Genomic DNA, 11,801 nt, shown 5'->3' with positions numbered 1-11,801 from the left:
TACCAACAAATGTGTCCAGGCCATTTTAGAATATCTTTGTAGAATAAGCAATAATTCATCTCTTTTCACAGCTTCTTTGCTTTATTCTATGACATACCAAAGGCATGCAAGTCTACATGATAAAATAGCTTTTAATTTCATCACTTTTCAGGAGGAATGAAGCATTATTTCAATGAGCTGTAAGGGTACCAACAAATTTGAGCACATCTGTATATAAAAGAGACTTCAGATACAGTTTAGGGGACCACTAAGGTCTATATAAAAGAGACTTCAGATACAGTTATGGGACCACTAAGGTCTATATAAAAGAGACTTCAGATACAGTTTAGGGGACCACTAAGGTCTATATAAAAGAGACTTCAGATACAGTATTAAGGGACCACTAAGGTCTATATAAAAGAGACTTCGGATACAGTATTAGGGACCACTAAGGTCTATATAAAAGAGACTTCAGATACAGTATTAGGGACCACTAAGGTCTATATAAAAGAGACTTCAGATACAGTATTAGGGGACCACTAAGGTCTATATAAAAGAGACTTCAGATACAGTATTAGGGGACCACTAAGGTCTATATAAAGAGACTTCAGATACAGTATTAGGGGACCACTAAGGTCTATGTAAAAGAGACTTCAGATACTGTATTAGGGACCACTAAGGTCTATATAAAAGAGTTTTTAGAGACAGCATTAGGGGACCACTAAGGTATACATAAAGAGACTTCAGATACAGTTTAGGGGACCACTAAGGTCTATATAAAAGAGACTTCAGATACAGTATTAGGGGACCACTAACGTCTATAATAAAGAGACTTCAGATACAGTATTAGGGACCACTAAGGTCTATATAAAAGAGACTTCAGATACAGTATTGGGGACCACTAAGGTCTATATAAAAGAGACTTCAGATACAGTACAATACAATTAATACAAATTTAAAAAATCTTCAAATAAATAAATGCTCCGTTGTAACCTTGGTTCTCCGGGTGAGGAGACTATCTCTCCAGCTGTAGGCTGCTCGGAGACGGGACCGTCATTCCACGCCAGCACAGGTGCTTCCAGCTGGTATGTTGTTTAAAACAACTCCTAGCTTTAGTTTTTTTCCAATCATAGCATCATGATAAATGAGGATTCACAGAAGTTAGTTTTCTGTTGCCAAAATAAGGTAAATCTGATAGGTGTTGCACTTGAAAAGCCACAAGCTCTCCTGATTGGATAAAGTAAAGGAAACCAATCAGATCCACTTGTGGTGGGTTTGAAGCCAAAATCTGGAATGCTAACAATAGAACCTTCTACATTTGTGTCCTCTCCGTGTGTCTTCAGTGGGAGTGCTGTGGTGCGTTTGGGGCAGACGACTGGAACCTGAACATCTATTTTAACTGTACTGATGGGAATCCCAGTCGGGAAAAGTGTGGAGTTCCCTTCTCCTGCTGCACCAAGGACCCAGCGGTAGGAGTCCCTCCCCGCATGCATGTTCACATTCACAGAGTTCTCCATGCACATGTGCTCCAGGGCCAGAACAACAGGGGCTCAGGGAACACTGTCAAACCTGAGGTAGCACACAAGGCCTGGCGAATTTGGACTTTGACTTTTTTCCCAATTTAACCCATTGTTAAACGCAGATATAGTGAGCATGCTGACATCAGAAACACTGCTGTGGCTCACGGTCTGCTGTAGACCTGGGCCCTATTTTAACGATCTTACGATTTTAATGGTGTGAAGCGCCCGGCACAGGTGCATTTAGGGTTGATGGTGGAAAAAAGGGTCCGTGCGCCAGGTGCATGGTTCAAAAGGGTTTTGGTTAGTGTCGTCATTAATCAGAGGTGTGTTCTGGGCGTAACATGCAATCAACCAATCAGTGGTCCTCTCTCATTCTCTTTAACAGCCAGGCTCGTTTGGACCTTGGCGCATTGCTTTTATGATTGCGTTATTGCACCCTCATATTTTTATGTTTAATCTTCTGTGTGTGTGTGTGTGTGTGTGTGTGTGTTTGCGTGGCAAGCATAGTTTGAGTGTGCTGTGCACAAGTCTAGGCCCATTTCACTAGTGCTTTGTTAAAAATAACATTGAAATTGACTTTAGACCAGGTTTTTGTTGGTCAATGACGCGATCACTTTCTGCTGCTGTAAGATAGCAATACGCCCAGAATTCACCTGAACACACCACCCTGTAAGACCAGCACGCCCATGGGCGCACAGACGGGCTTTATGCTGCAATTTGCTGGGTGCAAGATAGGGCTCTGGGTCTTGTTCAGTTGCTTACATCATTACGCTGATTGTAAATACGGTTTTCTTTCTGTCTCTAGGAGGATGTAATAAACACTCAGTGTGGATACGACATTCGAGCCAAACCAGTAAGTAACATTCGATTTTTCTCCCAGAGAGAGTAGCATTCAGCCAGTTTTGACAATTTGCTCTTTTTAGCAGAGCTTATTTTCTGCCTTGGTGTTGTTGGAAGTTGGGCTGGGCGATGTGGGGAAAATCAAATATCACGATAGTTTTGGCCAAATACCTCTATGGATACAAAACAATATTGTAGTGTTGACTACTGGTGCTTTGACAAAATATTTACACAATGAGATTTTTGATAAATAATCCTTAGTAATGCGGAAATGATGACTAAGTGTGTAAGTGCAAATAATATAGAATAGTTACAACAGTCTGGTAAGTTGAGAAAATGACATTACTTTATTGTAATGCAGCCTTTAAAACCAGGAGAAGACACCACTTATGTCATATAACGATATCCTAAATGTACTATCTAGTCCTATATCACGATATTGATATGATATTGATGTATTGCCCAGCTCTAGTTGGAAGGCAGTTTTTTTTTATTTATTTTTTTATAAATTAACACAAGTTAGGCTTCCGTTCTTTGTGCCAAACTAGGACACATCATGGAGCTATGTCTGCATTGGATGCATAGAAATGAAAGTGGTATCCTTTTATTTGACTATGTTTCCAGTCATTGTTCCTTTTTCATGTTTTCATTCAGACTGAATGAGTTTCCATTGCCTTTTTTTTTAATCTATGTTTTGAATACATTGGGTACAGTTTATTTAAACTACTAATTTCACTCTATTTCAGCATTATCTAAGTTTATTGAGATAGTTCTTATTTAAGCATTATCTTAGGATATGTATTAAGTGTGTAACGTTTTCACATCAATAGACGTCCGTTAAATTCAAGCCGTTGCCAAATGAGTTGCTACAAAGCGAATTAAGACTCTCGCCTCCACCTAACTCTCTCTGGGTTTCTCAGTATGACTATCTTCAGAAGATTATGGCGTCTGGAGACTTTCACACCCGGAAAACCGAGGGACGACAATGACCTCTTCTAAAGAGTCCGCGTTTTTTAATCCTCCTTGGCTACTAGCAACTGCATGGAGGTGGGGTAGGGGGTCGTGCGCAAACACGGAAGGCTTGTGTCATGTGGACGCGCCGAGAGTTTTGTTGCCATAACTTAGAATTCATCATGGGGGCGACAGAAACTACGCACTATAGCTTTAAGTGTTTTTATTTTTGAGCTTATCATTTTAAAGTCTTCTGTCTTGTTATGGAATAGGGGGTGTTTTTTATGTAGTGCATAAAAATGACAAATGAAGGAATCTTGAGTAAAACGTAAAGATGATTGATGACAGAAGGTTGTGTTGATCTCCCCCCCCCCCCCCAGGACTCGGAGCAAAAGGACTACATCAATGTGAAAGGCTGCGTGCCGCAGTTTGAGAAGTGGCTGCAGGACAACCTCACCTTGGTGGCGGGGATCTTTATCGGAGTTGCACTACTGCAGGCCAGACCCCATATTCAACCTTCAGAATGTTCCTAAACAAAACCCTAAAAGCATCATTCCATATTCTCATCTTTAATATAGTCTCATTTTGCCAATTGTTTCTTTCATCCACAGATTTTTGGGATTTGTTTGGCCCAAAACTTAGTGAGTGACATCGAAGCTGTGCAGGCGAGCTGGTGAGAAAATGATCTTTACTCCTTATACTTGAGTCCAGTGTCTCACCTGTCCTAATACAAACAGCATTGTTTTTGTGAAGCCCACTTCTCTTGATTTGCACCCATCTGTTCTGTCTTTTCCATTTCATGAGGCATTTCAGCTCTTTGTCATAGAGAAATGCTGGCCTATGTTGGAGACACACAATGGCCATATTTAAGATTTATAAAGTTCCAATTCAAAGTAAAAATTCTTGTCTGTGGCTTTCATCTTTTCAAGATTTGCTAATTTAGTTTGGCTTACAGTAGTTCCAGTAAGCAGTGCTCTGAATAATGGAAAGTGTGTTGGCATTAGCTGAGCTTCCTTCCATTCACACTTTTGTATGCACATTTGAAGTATCGCATTAGAAAAGCTCAATTGGAAACGGCAGGATTCTTTAAAACTTCCTTTTGCCTTTGTGAAAAAACGAGATGATGCTCTAAATAGGATTTTAAATCCTGTCACAGTAATAATTAACTCGCAGGACTGACCAGCTGTTTCCACTTCCTCCGTCTTCCCAGGCATTATGTTAATTTGTCTTTGTCTCCGGACAGCATGAAACATGGCCAAAACTAGCTGACTTGAACCAAATTCCAGACAACCTCTTTCCATGTTCCTCTCTTAATGGTCAAAAGCAACTTGTTTTGTTTCCAGTTAGCGACCTCTTCCATCGAACCAGTTAATGGAATCCTGCCTCACTGCAACATTTCAAAGGTTGCTTAAAATTTGCTTAAAGGGTAACTAGCGTCTTTTTCAGCTTGGACCCTATTTTCCCGTGTTTTCATGTCAACCTCCGACATCAATCCAGTATAAGAGAGATCGCTGCAGTCGGCAGCAGCGAAATAAGCTACAATGTTAAGTTAATCGGACAATTGTCCAGCTTTTATTTAACCTCACAAAAGTGCTTGTTTTGATGCTGACAGGCTCAGATTAATATTCTAAGTGTCTGACAACATTATGGAAAGGATTTCAATGGAGGTTGACCTTTCTGTTAAACCGTAAGATCCTTTTTTAAAACATAAAAACTTCCACAAAATTGCCTTTGTTAAACCCACCAGACTCCATATAAATAAACAGACACATTTGGCTTTGTAAATACATTTCATTCAATGTCTACAGAAACAACATGAAACTATGAAAAGACATTTTTGGTTGTCTTTCCACTTTTCCAACCATCACAACTCTAGTTTTGGTTGAAATAAACGCATAGTTTACCGATTTACATGTGAAAATCTGTTACACGCTAAAAGTATTTCTTTTTTAAATGGAGTCTGGTGGGTTTAGCCCTAGCGCCTTCAGAGCTGTATCTGGTTTAAAAAAAAAAGGTCTCCACTAAGCTTTACCATCACAATGCCAAAACTCACCTCATTCTTCCTCCTCCATGCTTCGTCAGGGTGCCCCCTCCTTTCTCCATGCGTCGCCTCCCACCACACTCCAGCAAGAAAGCATCGGCGTACTACTCATGAGCCAGAGAAACACATGCGCTGTGTGTGTGTCTGTAGCCGGTGGGTGTGATGGATCCATTTGGTCGCTGTTGTGTCTTGAGCTTTGCTGTAGTTGGGTAGATGATCTCTGTTTAGTGTTGTGTTCCATTTCCGGTCTGAATCTGTAAACTTGGAGCTGCTAGGTATTTATTCGACCCTTACAGTGTTCTATGGAGGCAAAAGTGAGCCACTGGAGTCAGTTTTTGACCCTTGTGTTGTCCTTCCGGGTCAAAAACGGACAAAAAATGAATTTTTCATCCCATCATCCAAATTCGACCTGAGGACAACAGGAGGGTTAATTGTGTCGATTACTGAATTGATAAATATAAACCGGATTATAACATTTCCGCTTCCTGAAAAGCATTGCCTCCACAGTGGTGACCCCATGCTGCACTGATGGGTATATCTACACAAAATCAACCATTATACAACCCCACCTTCTCTATCAAACATAACCGCCTTCCTCTCCATAACTAATCAATAATTAACTAATCACATTCAACTCAGCAACCAATTTTACAATAACTCGCTCTCTCATGGGTGGGCCAAATTCTCTGGGCGGGCAAGGCAGAGTAAGGAGTGTTAACCTTGCCCCTTATGACCTCATAAGCCCATCTGAGCTTTCATGTTCTCTGTCAGCATTTTAACCGTGTTTAATCCAGTTACTACAGTAGCTAACGGTACGCTAACGTAACGTTTGCTGCTGCCAAGCGTAACGTGTTATTAGTGTTTACAACAAGACATGCAGCAATGTCCCTGTTGTCCCTGACCTGGGCACCGCAGCTCAAATGCTGTGTTGTGCATAAATGTTGTGTTGAAATTATATAGAGACAACCGAATAAAGTATAATAAAATAGTAACATGCCTAAGGACTACGGTCTGTTGGAAGTAGCATTGATCACTTTGGGGCGGGGGATACATTTTGTCCCCACACAGGAATAAAAATTAATTCAGCAGAGACTGGGATTTGTAGACCAGAAAGGGGGAAATCATTTTCATTTTTAACCTGGACTATGTTTTTGGGTCTAAGTGACTGATGGGAACAACAATCTTTGACATCGGTCCAGTATTAATAGAGATTTCTGCAGTCGGCAGCTGAGAAACAAGCTACAATGTTAAGTTAATATGACCTTTGGCCAGCTTGTATTTCCTTATACCAATAGGACTGGAATAGTTTTCATTCGCATTTAGACCTGTCACGCTAGAGGCGTTTCCTATGGTGTCGTAACCGACGCAGTGTCTCGTTCCCCTATTTCGGGGCACAAGGGTTACATACGTAACCCGAGACGATATCTGCAGTCGACAGCGGAGAAACAAGCTACAATTTAAGTTAATGGGACAATTGTCCAGCTTGGACATTTACCTTCACAAAGTGCTTGTTTTGCCCCGGGCAGACTCAGATCAATATTCTAAGTGTGTGACAACATTATGGAAAGGATTTCTAAGTAGTAGTAGTAGACTCCGTGTAAATTATCAGTAATTTTAGCATTGTAAAATACACTTCCTTCAAAGTCGACAAAAACAACATAAAATTATGAAAATACGCTTTGGGGTTGTCTTTCCACTTTTCCAACCATCACAACTTTAGTTTTGGTTGAAATAAAAACAAAGTTTACTGATTTACATATAAAAAAAATGTTTGCTCTTTACACACTATTAAAGTATTATTTCTTTAGCTAGGAGTCTGGTGGGTTTAGCCCTAGCGACTTCAGAGCTGTTATACAGAAATGTCTTAAAGAGGTGTTAAAGGTCAGTCTCTGAAGGGATCCTTTCCATAATGTTGTCAGACACTTAGAATATAAATCGGAGTCTGTCAGTGGCAAAACAAGCACTTTGTGAAGGTAAATACAAGCTGGACAATAATCCTATTCATTTATATTCTAGCTTGTTTCTCTACTGCCGACTGCAGAGATCTCTCTTATACTGGACCGAGGTCAAAGATTGTTGTTCCCATCAGTCACTTAGACACCAAAACATGACAACATAGGGTCCAGGTTAAAAAAGAGGTAGTTGCCCTTTAACCACTGCTTAAATTGAAAGCTGTTTCTGGATCCTTCTTTTCAAATACACATTTATTCTTTCAAAACTCCAAAGTCAAACAGACAAAGCAGGACACTTTGGTGCAGAGAAGGGACAGTTCAAGGACATTTCTAGCTGAACCGTAAACAGAAGAAACTGTCAAATCTACACCTTTGGGAATTTAACCCTCCTGGTGTCTTTGGGTCAAATTGGACCCCTTTCCAAAAAGTTTTTATATTAGAAATTAGTTTTTTGTTTTTCAATCAAATTTTCCAAAAAAGTAACGTGGATGGTTCCCGACAAGGCTCCTCACAAGTTAATCAGTTCACTACTTTCATTGAATTTGTGTTTTTTTGTCAATTTGATAGCATTTTGGAGAAAAATAATTGGTAAAAGAACTTTAAAAGTGTGATTAAAAAGAGAGATAAATGTCAAAAGTGACTAAAATGGGCAAAAATGTCAAAAGTGGCCTATGTAAAAATTAAAAAATTTGGGGGGGGGGACACACAAAAAATTCAAAAGGCTCAGCAAAAGATGTCAAACGTTGAAAAAGTGACAAAATCACAAAGACACAAAAGGGTCAACAAGGAACCTCGATTAAAGGGTTTTCATTTTAAATTCCCAGGTCGGCAGGAAGACAACTCGAGGGTCGAGGTAGTGTTGGAGTGAAGCGAGTGAAAAGCTGTTCGAACACATTTGAGTCTTTAAAGCACGTAGGTCAGAGACAAATGAGAAAAGACGTCCATGTTGATGCTTCTCCTACATGTAGAGTTGGACTGGTCCGCATCCACCGTCATGTTGTCCAACTAAAGACACTTTTCCTTGTCTTTTGTCAGCCTGTAACCCTAAGTCTTCTCTTTCCAGCCTTTAGTCTAGACCTTTGCAGGACATTGTTTCCCAAGCACTCCCAACCTAACCCTTAACTTCTCCGTCCTCAACTTTTATTTAGCAAATTGTACGACCGACACAGGGATGTTGGAGCTTTGCTAATACGCAAATGATTTCAAGGCTTTCTAATGAATTTAGCTTTCTGTCTCCTGTCTTCCAGTTTCTTTACCTGATGCTGAAGCAGCATTTCGATCCTAACAGGTAACCTTTTATTCAGTGGTGGAATGTAACTAAGTACATTTACTCAAGTACTGCACTTTCAGCCTAGACCCTATTTTCTTGTTTTATAGTGTGACTGATGGGAACAACAATCTTTGACATGGGTCCAGTGTTAAGAGAGATCTCTGCAGTCGGCAGAGTAGAAACAAGCTACAATGTTAAGTTAATTGGACAATTGTCCAGCTTGTATTTACCTTTACTAAAGTGCTCGTTTAGCTGCTGGCAGACTCAGATTAATATTTTAAGTGTCTGACAACATTATGGAAAGGATTTCTAAGGAGGTTGACCTTTCTGTTAAACAGTAAGATTATTATTTTAAACCTAAAAACATCTGCAAAATTATGTTCGCTAAAGCCACCAGACTCCATGTAAATTATCAGTAATTTTAGCATCGTAAAATACACTTCATTCAAAGTCTACAGAAAATAAATAAAACTATAAAATGCTGTTTGGGGTTGTCTTTCCACTTTTCCAACCATCACAACTTTAGTTTTGGTAGAAATGAACACATAGTTTACCAAATAACTTGTGAAAATATGTTTACGCTACACACGCTAAAAGTATTGCTTTTTTGAATGGAGTCTGGTGGGTTTAGTGCTAGTGAATTCAGAGCGGTTTCTGGTGTCTTAAAAGTCTTATCAATGAAGGGATCCTTTCCATAATGTTGTCAGACTCTTAGAATATTAATCTGAGTCTGTCAGCGGCAAAACGAGCACTTTAGTGAAAGGTAAATACAAGCTGGACAATTGTCCTAATAACTTACATTGTAGCTTGTTTCTCCAGTGCCGACTGCAGAGATCTCTCCTATACTGGTCACAGATTGTTGTTCCCATCAGTCACTTAGACACAAACACATAGGAACATAGTCCTAGAGTCCAGGTTGAAAAAAAGTGGTTATTACCCTTTAAGTATAAATGTGGACGTACGTGTACTTTACTTGAGTCTTTTTTTTTCGTGCCACTTTCTACATTTCAGAGAGAAATATTCAAATTTTTACTCCACTACCCTCACCCGACAACTTTAGTTACTTTACAGATTGAGATTTTTTTACACACAAAACACATTGTAGTATAAAATCTGAAGTAACCTAGCAACAACATAACGCCCTACAGGTCCAGCTGAGATGATGAGATCATTAAACACACAGCTGATCGGATCCTTTCCACTTTCTACCATGGGAGGATTGTTCTTCATTGAGTACTTTTAATACTTAAAGTACATTTTGATGACACCCACATACTTTTACTTAAGTAACATTTTTACAGCGTGGTATCAGTACTTCTAGCTAAGTAAAGGATCTGAGTACTTCCACCGCTGCCTTTCCTTAATGAAATTTGAATCTGATGTAGATCAGTATTGCATTTAAATGAAAAGAATGTTAATGCGATTGTCTCATTTTGCGTTGTCAGCACGGGGTCTTTGAACGCGCCTCCTTGAACACATCGTCCACGGAGCAGTCGGAGGACCACATCAATCACCCGCACCATTCTGCTCACTGAACCAGCACCTTCTTTTCAAGGCACTAATATGTGAAATGCTCTGTACATAACACTGTGTGAATTGTGTAATAAGAGAGTTGTTACAGAGGACGGTTAAACGTGCACTACATGCAGGTTGTCCCAGTGCTCCGGTTTTTCTAGCCACGTGTAGAGAGTAGGAGTTTTGATACATCTTTTTGATATTAGATCGGTATTTTTCACTGTGGAAATAACACTCCATTGCTAAAACCCGTCATGTAGGACTGTAAAGCATAGCTGTGCAGAAGAAACTAAGGATTTGCACTCAGTGGCTTCCGAGATCGGCTGAATATTCTCTAGATACTAACTCATCCCGCATTAAAGTGGAAATGAGTACAAATTACTCCAATTATTTAGCACACTGAGTTACTAATGGACCAAGGGCCCGGCTAATTTAGAGATATTGAAAAACCGTTATTGGTTGCTAAAATGTTTCCTACTCTCAATACTGACCATGAAGTAATCCCTTTGTAGCGCTCTCTCTCTCTCTCTCTCTCTCTCTCTCTCTCTCTCTGTGTTTAACCAACGCTTTCCAGAGTCGGGAGCTGAAGGTAAAATCGGGCTGTAACGGTCAGACTGAGCCAAACTAAGGCGTTGTCCTGACAACGCGTTTGGTCCCAGCAGCTAAATATTAGGTTAAAAAACACTTACCCTAACACGTGACTTTAGTTTTCCTTAGGCGCTTGTTGTGTTAAAGCCACGGAATTTTAGAAGATACAAGCGATTCTGCAAACGGGCTGCTAGAGGGATTTAGTGTGGACCACTTCAGACAGGAGGAAGGATCAGGACCAATAACTTGAGTACGCTTGAAAAATCCAAACTACTCTTTTAAATGAAAAATGGGTCAATTGTGTTTATATTTCTTATAAAAAGGAATGGAATAAGCAAAGTTTTCCAGTCTATCTCTACTGAAATTAAGGTCTGAAAATCTGTCCTATCAGGATACAAACTCCTTCCAAAATAGTTTTAAGCTCTGGATAAGAATATGGCTGACCCACATATGACTGTTGGAACCCCGCTGTTATTTCATATTTCGGTTGTAACCGTTGCCAAGGAGGTTATGTTTTACTTACCAGGTTTACACAGTTTGGTGTTATTTTCATATTCATTTCTGCAGCCATGAAAACCGACCCGGCGTGTGTGTCCAGTGGTTGTCTTTCACTGCGTGTGTTTTGTGGCACATCTGATCAGTATATACATTATTGAATGAACAACTTTAAATCCATTGTGGATGGACAGCGCTGAGATGATTATATTTTTTATCTGTGTTTCTTTTGGTTTATTTGCTCAAAGCATGGATCACTTGTTTAGTTTCGCAAAGTATTTGCAGTATTCTTTCAGTTCAGACTGACGTCGTGGAACTCGTACACTGACTTGTCGTCGTGTTAAGCTACTTAAAAAGGGATAACGTGTTTTTGATACTAAATATTATTGTGCATTTAATTTGGTTTTATAACTTCTGGTGTATTGGACGGAGGACACGTTACTACTGCAGCCGATTTGTCACATGTAGAATGCTCTGCGGTGTACTACTTTATTACCTGTACCACTTGTTCAGACTGTTTAGATGATCACAGTTTATCCCACAAACATTGTAATGTAACTACCTCCTAATCTCCTTGTTTTGTCCTGTTCAAATTGGACTGATTTTAATATCAAGTAAAATCAATTAAGGTGAAGAAAAAGTTTTTTTTT

At 39.7% G+C, this 11,801-nt stretch overlaps 1 protein-coding gene across 4 annotated transcripts in view; it reads left to right on the top strand.

Annotated features, from left to right (window-relative positions):
• The window catches only part of tspan5a (tetraspanin 5a), a 15,231-nt gene extending 4,648 nt beyond the window's left edge, over positions 1–10,583 (top strand). The window contains exons 5-11 of one of the 4 annotated variants that reach the window (XM_034901407.1): positions 1,323–1,448; positions 2,305–2,352; positions 3,671–3,787; positions 3,902–3,963; positions 5,373–5,484; positions 8,531–8,570; positions 9,995–10,583. In XM_034901407.1, coding sequence (XP_034757298.1) covers positions 1,323–1,448; positions 2,305–2,352; positions 3,671–3,787; positions 3,902–3,963; positions 5,373–5,445 — 426 coding nt within the window. In that variant the 3' untranslated portion in view covers positions 5,446–5,484; positions 8,531–8,570; positions 9,995–10,583. Of the gene's footprint in view, positions 1–1,322; positions 1,449–2,304; positions 2,353–3,670; positions 3,788–3,901; positions 3,964–5,372; positions 5,485–8,530; positions 8,572–9,994 lie in introns of all 4 variants that reach the window. The other 3 variants (XM_034901408.1, XM_034901410.1, XM_034901409.1) reach the window with 3 other exon arrangements.
• Positions 10,584–11,801: the final 1,218 nt, after the last annotated feature.

Source organism: Etheostoma cragini, chromosome 19 (assembly GCF_013103735.1).
Source record: "Etheostoma cragini isolate CJK2018 chromosome 19, CSU_Ecrag_1.0, whole genome shotgun sequence".
Classification (NCBI taxonomy): Eukaryota; Metazoa; Chordata; class Actinopteri; order Perciformes; family Percidae; genus Etheostoma; species Etheostoma cragini.
The sequence above is the reverse complement of the archived record's forward strand: the minus strand, read 5'-3'. Positions and strand labels throughout refer to the sequence as shown.